This window comes from Aquarana catesbeiana, linkage group LG01 (genome assembly GCF_042186555.1).
Source record: "Aquarana catesbeiana isolate 2022-GZ linkage group LG01, ASM4218655v1, whole genome shotgun sequence".
Classification (NCBI taxonomy): domain Eukaryota; kingdom Metazoa; phylum Chordata; class Amphibia; order Anura; family Ranidae; genus Aquarana; species Aquarana catesbeiana.
Genome location: NC_133324.1, coordinates 627,331,304 through 627,345,268, shown reverse-complemented (window position 1 = coordinate 627,345,268; position 13,965 = coordinate 627,331,304). Strand labels below are relative to the sequence as shown.

General features: G+C 41.2%; 1 protein-coding gene across 3 annotated transcripts in view; it reads left to right on the top strand.

The window, feature by feature from the left end:
• ABCG2 (ATP binding cassette subfamily G member 2 (JR blood group)) overlaps positions 1-13,965 on the top strand; it is a 276,283-nt gene that overhangs the window by 230,013 nt on the left and 32,305 nt on the right. For all 3 annotated transcript variants that reach the window (XM_073600840.1, XM_073600848.1, XM_073600855.1), the window contains 4 exons: positions 2,239-2,391; positions 2,485-2,642; positions 3,287-3,438; positions 7,939-8,043. In XM_073600840.1, coding sequence (XP_073456941.1) covers positions 2,239-2,391; positions 2,485-2,642; positions 3,287-3,438; positions 7,939-8,043 — 568 coding nt within the window. The remainder of the gene's footprint in view (positions 1-2,238; positions 2,392-2,484; positions 2,643-3,286; positions 3,439-7,938; positions 8,044-13,965) is intronic.

Sequence of the window (13,965 nt, the reverse complement as noted above, 5' to 3'; positions counted from 1 at the left end):
ATCTTAAGCCTCGTACACACGATGCGATTGTTGGCAGGGGATTGTCTGTTGACACACTGTTGTCCTAAAATCTGACCATTAGTACGCTCCTTTTGACATTTGTTGTCCAACTTTCGGCCAACAAATGTTGGATGGCAGGCTAGTAAATTTTCGGCGGTCTGTTGTCAGATTTTCGTATCGTCTGTACACAGGTCCATCACACAAGTACAAACATGCATACTCGGAATCAATGTTAACCAAACACGACAGTAGCAGAAGGTGCCCAAAGGGTGGCGCTTAAGAGCTGAAATTCCACGTAGTACGTCACTACGTTCGTGTTTGTTGGCCGACAATTGTATGCCGTTAGTATGCAAGACAAGATCCAGGCACACGCCTTTTTGACAAAAATCAGACGCTTGGTTGGCCAACAATCGTACCGTGTGTAGGCTTTAGGCTCATAGTTCTGTATGCTGTGTTTTTGTAGCTGTAACGTTGTAGTGTAAAGATCGAATTGTGAAAACCTAGTTGGGGGGGAGGGACAAGGTTTTCCTGGCACATGGGAGTTACTTCAGAATACAAAAGTCAATATCCCTTGTTTAGGTAAAGAGCAAAGCTTTGTATGCATTTATCCATAAGCAGTCAAACAACATTTAAATAATGAAAGAAAAAAATCTGGTTGCTGGGGATCATCTGGTTTTCACTTTTTTTTTTTTTTTTTTCCAACCAGTTTCATAAAAAACCCTCTATGTGCTGAGTATACTGTATACTTGGTGCACTGATTTTTTATTTTTAGAGGCAGAATATGATTGTTTTCTGTGCCTAACTTTTGCCCAGCTTTTGAGGTTGCTTTAAAACCTTATTACACTCCAGTGTGAGTGCTCATTGTGGGTTTCCAGCACACTGTATACAGAGGGGTTCCAGTAAAGTCCATGGTCCTATTTTGTGTTATTCACATTATCATATGTTAAGTGTCTTCATTTTGTGGGAGTACTTGTTTGTCACCCTTAAAGCTAAACTCCAAGGAAAGGAAAAAGTCTCCTTTGCAGTGGGACTTCCCCCGCACAGCAAGGGTTAACTGCTCGTTTAAGTTTAGAGGGCTGCAAAAAGCACTTTTACTTACCCAAACCTCCTCTCCCCCAAACTACCTCTATGCTGTAATACTAGTCCCTGCAGCCTCTTCTCCCCTATGCTCCGGAGGTCACAGGTTATCTGATGTCATCAAGTTCAATGCAGAGTCCAAAGCCTGCATTGGACATAAAGACGCTGATGGACAGTCCACTGCTAAAGCGTAAGGGATAAGAGGAAAGCGCCAACTGTCGGGGCAGTGGAGGATTGGATTGTTAAACTAGAGAGTTTAACTGGATTGGGGAGTTGGGCCTCATGCACACTGCAGCTTGAAAAAGCTCAGTACAGTGCTTTTTTTTTTTTTTTTTTACAGATCTAAAATACAGCACATTGTTTACAAAGTGCCTGTACACACAAGTGTGTAAACAATCGCTGCATATTCTTTAGGGGAAAAAAATAGAAAATCTGCGTTCCCAGTCAATATTTTGCGCAAATATGTGCATATGAGCATAAATATTAATGATTTTTTCCTAGGCATGTATTGTGCACATGATTACATGCAACACAATCATCTGAAATTGCATTAAAAAAGCAGATGCTCAAACATCACTACCATGTGCAAGAGGCCTAAAACTGCTTTTGACCCCCCTAGACCTGTGCATTTTAACTCTTAGGTGCAGAGGCAGCCCCAGTACAAGAGCCTTAAACTGACTGTGCAGTGGTTTTTGCACAGGCCAGGCCAGATCCTCCTCTTCTTGGGTCCCTCTTTGGCTCTCCTGGCCCCTCCCTCCTGTCGAGTGCCCCCACAGCAAGCAGCTTGCTATGGGGCACCCGTGTCACGGCTCCCTGTGTTCATTCAGACACAGAGTCCTGGTCGAGCCCCACCCCCTCTTTCTCCTGATTGGCTGAGGTAAGTATTAGGGGTGCTGGGGGCCGGCTGTTGCACACAGAAGGTTTTTTATTTTAATGCATAGAATGCATTAAGATAAAAAAACCTTCTGACTTTACAACCACTTTAAGCTTATTTCTTAGATTTTAGACATTCTAGTTATTGAGGTAGATCTAGTGGAATTTGGACATACTGTAGCACTTTTTTTACTGTGGCTTGGTATAGACATAGAATAAAAATATATTTTTGGAGATATTTTCTATTTCGTCTCTGCATGTTGGTAAATATGTTCCATTATATTGTAGGATGATGTTGTGATGGGTACATTGACTGTTAGAGAGAACCTTCAATTTTCTGCAGCTTTGAGGTTACCCAGATCACTAAAACAAAAGGAGAAAGATGAACGTATCAATCAGATCATCAGGGAACTCGGACTAACAAAAGTGGCTGACGCAAAGGTACTGTGGGTTGAAGCTGCAGTATCTACGGGAATGCTGTTTTCTTCTCTTGCATGTAAAATGACAATCCTTATCTTGTACTTGGTTTTTCAGGTTGGCACTCAGCTGATCCGTGGTGTGTCTGGAGGAGAGAGGAAGAGAACAAATATTGGTATGGAGCTCATTACTGACCCAGGAGTTTTGTTCTTGGATGAGCCAACCACTGGTTTGGATGCCAGCACTGCCAATGCTGTTCTGTTGCTGCTAAAAAGGTAAAGGAGCCAACTACGTTTTAGCTACTTCTGTCTTTATTATCTGTTCCAATGCTAGCTGACGCTGAAGTTTCACCTTGTTGCGATCTTCTACCACTGCAGTCCTGGCATTTTACATGACACTTGTTCCTGTTCTTTAATTCTCATCAGATTATTATTTTTGCCTGGGCACAAGAATTGGTTTAATTTCTTGTTTTTTTGTTTTTTTTTTGTGGTTGTTGTGTTCTTTTTCATATATTTTTGAACCGTTCTTTTATATTGCTGACAATTTTATTTAGATGCAATGTTTTATCATAAAATAACATTTGCTGTAAACCTGCACAAATGGCAACAACTGAAATCAGACACGTCTCAGGTCATCACTGCATTGTGCCTAAGAAGAAAAAAATAAAACTGTATTGGACATTCACAGTTGCATTGAAGCCTACCTGAAATGGCTGATCAGCTGCAATGCACCTAATGGAATATGTTCACCACTTTTCCTTATGAAAATTAAAATAACAGGCTTTGAGCGGCTTTTATGCTCCTTAACAACCTGCATGTTTATTGATGCGTAGCATTTTTTAAATTTTTATTTTGCTATATTAAATTGTATGTCTCTTTCTTGAGTAGTATTTTAGTGTTTTGCCTTTTTTATTTGTTAGGATGTCAAAGCAAGGCAAGACTATCATATTTTCTATACACCAGCCTCGTTATTCCATCTTCAGACTGTTTGATAGCCTCACTCTACTGGCTGCAGGAAGAGCATTGTTTCATGGGCCTGCTCAGCATGCACTGGATTACTTTGGAGAGCTGGGTAAGGGGCTTACATGGTGCTTCATGGATTCATATAGATGTGTTCAATTCATATTTAGCATCTTAATGAGGGTTGGGGCATGGAGGGTTGATCATTGGCTTTTATTGTTTAAACAAAAAGTGATTTGGGGCTAACTCACAAATAGTGCTGTGACATAATGGGTTTGATTTACTAAAACATCTGGTGCAGCTCTGCACAAAAGAAAATCTGCTTTCAAGATTTTTGTCAAAGCTTAATTTAAACAAGCTGAAGTTAGAAGCTGATTGGCTACCATGCAGAGCTGGACCCGATTTTGCACTATCCAGTTTTAGTAAATCAAACCCACTGCTTTTGTAAAACACCTGTCACAGCAAGGACACACAGAAAACAGTTGTTTCCTGTGTGTCCCATTCATTGCTGCAATAAAATGCAGACATGCTGCATTTTATCGCAGTTCGCCGTACAGAATCGCATGGCAGTGCAGCACAGCCTATCATGCTGCTGTACAGTGACATCAATGAAGTGTACTTTTGTACACTTCAAATAAAGTTTACAAAAAAAGGGGAAGCTGTGTGTGATGCTCTGAAGAGCATACCACACTGCTCCCTACTGTGATTTGAAACAGCTGTAAAATGCTTTTAAGTAATATAATGCACGACCGAAAAGTATGTACATTCCAATCTGCTCAGGTGATTGACATGTTAAGTTGAAGCATGACTCCAGCCAGAACTTTTGTTTCATTTTTTTAGGTTTGGTTTGAAGTGGAGGGAAAGGATTCAAGTTTCTGTTAACTTACTGTTGCTCTCTACTTCCTTTTTTTTCCTCATAGCCATACATGGCTAGATTTATTTTGTTCAGCCTGCAGGCTGAACGAGAGACAGTGAATTGATTCCATCATCCATGCTAAACTGTGTGGATGGAGAAATCTCCACTGCTCGCTATTGTATTCAAACAGCTATAGCACCTATGGCTGCATGAATACCCAAACAGTGACTGCTTTTGATAGGAGGCAGTCACTGTTTGGTCGATTCATTTTTTCACCCAGCCCAGTTGATTATTAAATTGAGCCAGCTGGTGTTTGCTGGGCCACAGTTTGAATTGTGGGCAATTCACCAGGCATTGGCTGAAATTCAAACCATGTATGGTCAAATGTACTGTGTATTTGATGGGTGTCAGACAGAACAGAATGTGAAAGGAAATGTCACCACTATAGATATGGACATCAATAAACCCTTTTTTTTCTTTTTTGAGTATGGGAGATGTAAGAAGGTTCTTAATTTTTATTGGTGTCTGTGCCCCCATTTTCATCTTCGGAAATCCATCAATTGGATAGGAAGCAAGGTGAAATCTCCCCAGAAGGGGAAGCAGACAGCGTTTAAATTTCAACAAAGGTACTAATCCTTCACAGGGCTATCAAAAACTAGAAAAAAATCTTTGACTTTATCTGAGCTTTAATGCAGCTCTGTACTAAACATGAGCATGGGTTCAGTTATATGCTACATTCAGAGAAAAATTGGATAAAAAAGGGAAAAAAATAATTTGAAAAATTAGGTAGATGTGACAGATCACCGTCTCGCCCCTATTGTGGGGTGGGGGATCCTGGAGTCAGACAGACTGGAAGAAATTAACTGAGGTAAAGAATACCAAAGTGAAGGGACTCCAAAGGCAAACGCACAGCGATGTAGCTACCAAAAATGGTAACGTTTATTAGTACAAAATCAAATTTCATCAAACAAAAAGGCCAAAAACCTTCACCACACCATGATAAAAACCATTTGTGACAACATTGTCAGAATAAATTAAAGGAAAAGACCCGGACTCTCATTCATTACCCACTGACAAGCATACAGCTAGCTTCTGAAGCAAATAGAAGATTAAGCAATTGGTGTAGACAGCCGTGGCTAGTGTTCAAAGTGAATGGGAGACTATCAAAAGACCTTATTGAGCCACTAGAGGAACAGTCCATGTAGATGGGCCATGAACAGCAATATGCTGAGGACTTAAAGTGGAAGTAAACCCTCCTATCGTTTTCAGCCAAGGAAGCTGCCATCTTAGCCTCTGTTTACTCTGCAACTGCTATGATGCTGTACATGTGATCCTTTATGACACCAGTCATTGGATGGTTTGAGAGTTTGGTTAAGAGCACAAACAATGTGACAGCTAGCACTTCCGGCATGCTGGGAATATTAACTGTTGTTTGAAACTATCAAATCGATGGGGATACTTCCGCTTTAAATCTGCGTTGTAAAGTGCAGGTAAGCACAAGCTGGAGGTGAGAGGTATATTTTAATCGCCATGCAGTAAGGACAACCAAGAATGTGGAAAGAGGAAATGTTACTTTGATCACTGTAGCCTATTTGTCACGGATCTAGGAACATCCACACGGCGGTGGTGACAGCATGAGGATAATAGCATGAGAGATCGGGAATGGCGTCCCAAGAACAATCTCACCCGATCTCCTGCTGACGCTCTGTCCTCCAACAGGTGATTCACAGTGGTAGCAATCTGCTACTCGATAGACTTCCTCAATTTCCACAAAGAATTTCCAGGTAGCTGTGGGGCGAATACGGGAGTCAGTGGATGGATGACGCTGATGTCACCTGAAAAGTCCTCCAAACCTCAATGTATGCTGTGCGGGTTGGATGCTTGTCAGATGGAACGGCTGATGGCAGATGGTAAACGCTGTTGGAATGGAGGAACCAGGTCACATGACGCTGTGACGTCGCTGCATTTCGCTCACATCATGTGAGTTTCGTCATGACACTGCAGAAGTCTATTACGGGAGTTTATAAAGGGTAGCAAAAGCACCTCCCCTTCTCTAAAAACCCTCCCACTCACTTCCCTCAGTCTTTAAAGAACCATGCCATGTGGAAATTCAAAATGAGTGTGTAATAAGCCTTTACATTTCTTGCTGTACAGATCTGAAGATAGATATAGGTATATAACACTCTATATCTATATCTAGATAGATATTTTATATTTATCTATCTATCTATCTATCTATCTATCTATCTATCTATCTATCTATCTATCTATCTATCTATCTAGATTATTGAGACCTCATATTCGTACATCCAAACAAAATAAAATAAAAGAAATAAGATAACATTACAGACATTGACTTCCACAGCAGAACCATCAAATGAACTGAAGAGCTACAAGGGTAGAGCCCCCCCCCCCAAAACAATACATTTCTAAATTAAATACAGTTGCATTTCAGTTATATTAAGAAGACAGAGCATACTTTTCTGACAAGAACCAAATATGGAAGGAATATCATGAATGATAAATACCACCAGGATATTATGTTCCAGAAAAACCTGCAGACTGAGCTTGGCATTGAGCCCCTTGGGCACCATAGTTTTTAAACAAAATATCCACTCTTTTTCCTTACGGAGGAGGACCATGTCAAAGTCCCCCTTTCGTTTGGACAGAGTGAGGGCAAAAAAGCGCTTAATTTTAAGCTCTTCCACCGATGAACCATGGAATTCCTCAAAGTGTTGAGCAATAGGGGTATGTTCAGATTTATCCTTGCGCTTAATGGCCAGATGCTCACTAATGTGCATGCGCTGTTGACGCCTAGTTTTTCCCACATAGGACTTCTTGCAGGGACATTCGAGGATATATAATACCCTCAAAGAGCTGCAATTGATGAAATGTTTAATAGAATAGATGTTTTGAGCATCCGCATTGGTAAAGGTGTCTGTACATTCTACAAATTGGCAGATGTGGCAATGACCACAAAGAAACATACCGTGTGGGCGGAGCAGTTCTGATAGCCAATTTTGTCATGGGGGGGTCTGCACAAACTCTGAATGGACCAAACTGTCTCTACGGTTTCTAGCTCTTCTAGAGACCAATAGAGGATGTGGTAAGCTACTTCATTAGAGCAGTTCCTACGGATGCGGAGGAACTGCACAATAGGAATTCCCCTGATGAGTGATGGAGGATGATGACTAGAGGCAAGAAGTAATGTATTGGCAGTGGTCTGCTTTCTAAAAGTCTTGGTTACAAGTCTACAATTGACAATGGATATAGACAGATCAAGGAAAGATAAAGTTTGAAAATCAGAAGTGAAAGTAAGCTTAATATTTCTATCATTGGCATTCAGTTCTGAGATAAATTGGTGTAATTCCTCTATAGTCCCTCCCCAAATAACCAAAACATCATCGATATATCTTATCCAAGGATGCACATGGCGAAGATACATCAAAGAAAATACATAACTCTCCTCCCACCATCCAAGATGAAGACACGTGTGTGTTACATTCAGCCTATAATAGTGTAGGCTGTAGAGGTTTTACCAGTGGCAAGTTGTCTACTTTTTCTGCTATGAAATTGTGTTCATCTCATCGCCTTTCTTAGGTCCAAGTAAATGTTGCATCACTCATCACGCTAGTCCATTTTATGTGAAAATACAGACTACAAAGAACTTTAGTATTTCACGACTGCTTTGAATAGTCTTAAAGCCATGTGTGCAAAATTAATTAGTTATTGTATTGTACTTTTTTGAAAATTTAGGTTATGAATGTGAATCTCATAACAACCCCGCTGACTTCTTTTTGGACATCATCAATGGAGATTCAACAGCTGTTGCTCTTAGCAAAATGGAAGAAGTTGATCTAGGTAAGGAAGTTGTGGCTAAGTTTTAGGATCTGTGTGGACTGGTTTTGGGCATGTGTTGATAGTATCCGTTTGAGATGCTTTTAAAATTGCTCAAAATTAATTGACCGGTGCATTTGACCTCCTTCCGACCTGTGACTTGTTTTGGCTTTGCAAAATAATAGACTTGTATGAGAATGCAAAACCCATTTGCAGCAAGCATAAGTTAGTTAATATACCCCCTGCCGTGGTGCTTGGGTAAAGGTGATGTCCCCATGCTTTTGACGAGATCGCAAAAAAATGGCAAGTAGCCCATATGTTGGTAAAAGACACTACTGTGAATCATATTGTGAACTTTGGGCACATTTTTTTTCTTTGTAATCTTGGAATGGTGACATCACCCTCTGTGGTACAGAGGCCGAGAGATGGCAAGTAGGGTAATTTTTTTTTTTTTTTTCCTGCATGGGTGTGTTTTGACATTTGTCGTGCAGCCAGTTAGGATGAGGGAGGGGACCTTCAATGAATTAGTGGACCTTGCATATAGTCAACACCCTGCTTTACCTGTCTTTAACCACTTAAGCCCCGGACCATGTGGCTGGCAAAAGACCAGAGCACGTTTTGCGATTCGGCACTGCGTCGCTTTAACTGACAATTGCGCTGTCATGCGACGTGGCTCCCAAACAAAATTGACGTCCTTTTTTTCCCCACAAATAGAGCTTTCATTTGGTTGTATTTGCTCACCTCGGTTTTTATTTTTTTGCGCTATAAACAAAACAATAGCGACAATTTTGAAAAAAAGCATTATTTTTTACTTTTTGCTATAATAAATTTGCCCAAAAAATATATAAAAAAAACATTTTTTTTGCCTCAGTTTAGGCCGATACGTATTCTTCTACATATTTTTGGTAAAAAAATCGAAATTTTAGCGATTATCATTTATTGATTGGTTTGCGCAAAAGTTATAGTGTCTACAAAATAGGGGATAGTTTTATGGCATTTTTATTTAATATATATATATATATATATATATATATATATATATATATATATATATATATATATATATACATTTTTTTTTTTATCGTGACTGCAACATTATGGCGGAAAGATCGGACACTTTTGGCGCTATTTTGGGACCATTCACATTTATACAGCAATCAGTGCGATTAAAAATGCATTAATTACTGTGTAAATGTGACTGGCAGTGAAGTGGTTAACCACTAGGGGGTGCTGTAGGGGTTAAGTGTGTCCTAGGGAGTGATTCTAACTGTGGGGGTGATGGGCTATGTGTGACATGACACTGATCACCGCTTCCAATTACAGGGAGCTGTGATCAGTGTCACTAGGCAGAACGGGGAAATGCTTGTTTACATCGAGTCCGCAGGACCCGCGCTCACAGTCACAGAGCTCGCAGCGGGCGCCCGCAACCCGTTTCTTAACCACTTGCCGCTCGCCAGTTGTCATTTGACGGCCAGGCGGCGCGGCTCTCTTTCTGGGAGGGCGTCATATGATGCCCTCGCCTTCCCGGCCCACCAGGGGGCGCGGCCCGCCGTGTCACTGGGGACCCGATGCGCGTATGCGGCTGCCGCAATGTCCGCCGGGCACCCGCGATTGCCCAGTAACACAGCAGTACCGTGGATCTGTGTGTGTAAACACACAGATCCACGTCCTACAAAGGGAGAGGAGACTGATGGTGTGTTCCCAGTACAGAGGAACACCGATCGGTCTCCTCCCCTTGTGAGCCCCCTCCCCCTACAGTTAGAATCACTCCCTAGGAAACATAATTAACCCCTCGATCACCCCCTAGTGTTAACCCCTTCCCTGCCAGTCACATTTATACAGTAATCCGTGCAATTTTATAGCACGGATCACTATGTAAATGGTCCCAAAAATGTGTCAAAAGTGTCCGATATGCCCGCCGCAATATCGCAGTCACGATAAACGCAGATCGCCGCCATTACTAGTAAAAAAAAAAATAATAATAATATTAAAATGCTATAAATCTATCCCCTAGTTTGTAGATGCTATAACTTTTGCGCAAACCAATCAATATACGCTTATTGCAATTTTTTTTTTTTTCTTACCAAAAATATGTAGAAGAATATATATCGGCCTAAACTGAGAAAAAAATTTGTTTAAAAAAAAAATTGGATATTTATTATAGCAAAAAGTAAAAAATATTGTGTTTTTTTTTTTTTTTTTAAAACTTGTCACTCTTCTTTTTTTGTTTATAGCGCAAAAAATAAGGACCGCAGAGGTGATCAAATACCACCAAAAGAAAACTCTATTTGTGGGGAAAAAGATGATAACAATTTCATCTGGGTACAGTGTTGCATGACCGTGCAGTTGTCATTCAAAGTGTGACAGCGCTGAAAGCTAAAAAATGGCTTTGGCAGGAAGGGGGTATAAGTGCACTGTATTGAGGTGGTTAAAGGGCAACGTACAGGTACGTTAATATGCCTGTACGCGCCCTTCTGCCGACGTATATTGGCGTGGGCCTGTCGGCAGAAGGGCGCGTACAGGCATATATAATGTATTCAGACCCCCTTAAATTTTTCACTCTTTGTTATATTGCAGCCATTTGCTAAAATAGCTAAGTTCATTTTTTTTCCTCATTAATGTACACACAGCACCCCATATTGACAGAAAAACACAGAATTGTTGACATTTTTGTAGATTTATTAAAAAAGAAAAACTGAAATATCACATGGTCCTAAGACCCTTTGCTCAATATTTAGTAGAAGCACCCTTTTGATCTAATACAACCATGAGTCTTTTTGGGAAAGATGCAACAAGTTTTTCACACCTGGATTTGGGGATCCTCTACCATTCCTCCTTGCAGATCCTCTCCAGTTCTGTCAGGTTGGATGGTAAACGTTGGTGGACAGCCATTTTTAGGTCTCTCCAGAGATGCTCAATTGGATTTAAGTCAGGACTCCGTCCCCACTCTTTTATATATATAATATATATATATATATATATATATATATAATAAATATATATATATATATATATATATATATATATATATATATATATATATATATATATATATATATATATATATATATATATAAAATTATCCCACAAAAGTGAGTACACCCCCCATAGTTTTGTAAATATTTTATTATATCTTTTCATTTGACAACACTGAGTAAATGACACTTTGCTACAATGTAAAGTAGTGAGTGTACAGCTTGTATAACAGTGTAAATTTACTGTCTCCTCAAAATAACTCAACACACAGCCATTAATGTCTAAACCGCTGGCAACAAAATTGAGTACACCCCTAAGTGAAAATGTCTAAATTGGGCCCAATTAGCCATTTTCGCTCCCCGGTGTCATGTGACTCGTTAGTGTTACAAGGTCTCAGGTGTGAATGGGGAGCAGGTGTGTTAAATTTGGTGTTATCGCTCTCACTCTCTCATACTTGGCACCTCATGGCAAAGAACTCTCTGAGGATCTGAAAAAATAAATTGTTGCTCTACATAAAGATGGCCTAGGCCAGTGATGGCGAACCTTGGCACCCCAGATGTTTTGGAACTACATTTCTCTTGGTGCCCATGCACTCTGCAGTGTAGTTGAGCATCGAAATGTAGTTCCAAAACATCTGGGGTGCCAAGGTTCGCCATCACTGGCCTAGGCAATAAGAAGATTGCCAAGAGCCTGAAACTGAGCTGCAGCATGGTGGCCAAGACCATACCGCGGTTTACCAGGACAGGTTTCACTCAGAACAGGACCTTGCCATTGTTGACCAAAGAAGTTGAGTGCACGTGCTCAGCATCATATCCAGAGGTTGTCTGTGGGAAACAGACGTATGAGTGCTGCCAGAGGTTGAAGGGGTGGGGGGGGTGGGGGGGTCAGCCTGTCAGTCCTCAGACCATACGCCGCACGCTGCATCAAATTGGTCTGCATGGCTGTCGTCCCAGAAGGAAGCATCTTCTAAAGATGATGCACAAGAAAGCCGGCAAACAGTTTGCTGAAGAGTAGCAGACTAAGTACATGGATAACTGGAACCATGTCCTGTGGTCTGATGAGACCAAGATAAACTTATTTGGTTCAGATGGTGTCAAGCGTGTGTGGTGGCAACCGTGTGAGGAGTACAAAGACAAGTGTGTCTTGCCTACAGTCAAGCATGGTGGTGGGAGTGTCATGGTCTGGGGCTGCATGAGTGCTGCCGGCATTGGGGAGCTACAAATTGCCTTGCTAAAGAAGATGAGGGTAACATGAACACATATCACATGAAAAGATATAATAAAATATTTACAAAAATGTGAGGGGTGTACTCACTTTTGTGAGATACTGTATATATTTATATTAATATATCTTTATTAATTAACAAACTGTAATGTAAATGAACAAAAGAGAAATTCATATCAATATTTTGGTGTGACTACCTTCTTGCCTTTAAAACCGCATCAATTCTTCTACATACACTTGCACACAGCTTTTGAAGGATCTCGGCAGGTAGGTTTTTCCAAACATCTTGGAGAACCAATTGCAGATTATCTGTAGATGTAGGCTGTCTCAAATCCTTCCGTCTCTTCATGTAATCCCAGACAGACTCGATGTTGAGATTAGGGCTCTGTGGGGGCCAAACCATCACTTCCAGGAGCCATTGTACTTCTTTACACTGGAGATAGTTCTTATTTGACATTGGCTGTATGTTTGAAGTAATTGTCCTGCTGCAGAATAAATTTGGGGCCAATCACATGCCTCCCTGATGGTATGGCATGATGGATAAGTACCGTATTTATCAGCGTATAACACTCACCTTAATTTTATGAGGGAAGTTTCAGAGGAAAAAACTTACATTTTAAATAAAGTACTTTGAAGCAAAATAAGGGTCAGTGCCCATCAATGCAGCCTCACCAGTGCCCATTAATGCAACCTCACCATTGCCCATTATTGCAGCCTGATCTGTGCCCATATGCAGCCACACCATTGCATTCTGATCTGTGCCCATATGCAGCCTCACCATTGCCCATCATTGCAGTCTGATCTGTGCCCATATGCAGCTTCACCATTGCCCATCAATGCAGCCTGATCTGTGCCCATATGTAGCCTCGCCATTACCCATCTGTGCAGCCTGATCTGTGCCAATATGTAGCCTCGCCACTACCCATCAATGCAGCCTGATCTGTGCCGGATTACACAGAGGAATCTCCGGTTTACTCAGCGCTCGCAGTCACCTCCTTGGGCGGCTCTTATAATGGACAGGACACTGGTCCAATGTCAGGACATGTGACGTTTATCCTAAGCCAGTCCAGTAGGCGGGACTGCATGTGACTGTGAACGCCAAGTACACAGGAGATCCTGACTTTGTGTAATGCGGCGCTCGTCCCCCCTTCCCCCGAGGTAGCCAGGTACAATATTGGCGTATAACACTCACACACGATTTGCTCCCTATTTTCAGGGGGAAACAGTGCGTGTTATACACCGATAAATACGGTATCTGCCTGTATTTCGCAGCATTGAGGACACCATTGATCCTGACCAAATCTCCAACTCCATTTGCAGAAATGCAGCCCCAAACTTGCAAGGAATCGCCACCATACTTCACTGTTACGTGCAGACACTTATTATTGTACCGCTCTCCAATATTTTGCGAACTGACTGCCTTAGTAACACACAATGATACTTGGTTCTGTATTCTCTAAAAGGGGCTTTACAGGGAGGTGGATAGGGGGTGGAACCAAGGGACAGTGCTAAGAGGTGGGTAGGGAGCAGAGACAAAGGATGACTCAGAAGAGAAGAGTTCCTGCACCTAGGTCACGTGTTAAACAAAATTAATTGTTTTCATGTAAAAAATACAGTGGCTGTAGGAGAAAAAGAAACATCACTAGTCTTCTTGCCTGCTCCTGTTATAGCTGAGTTGTAGCTTAGTAAAAAAAAAAAAATGTCCACCAAAGTATAATCAAGCCTATCATTGTTTGTTGCTTGCAG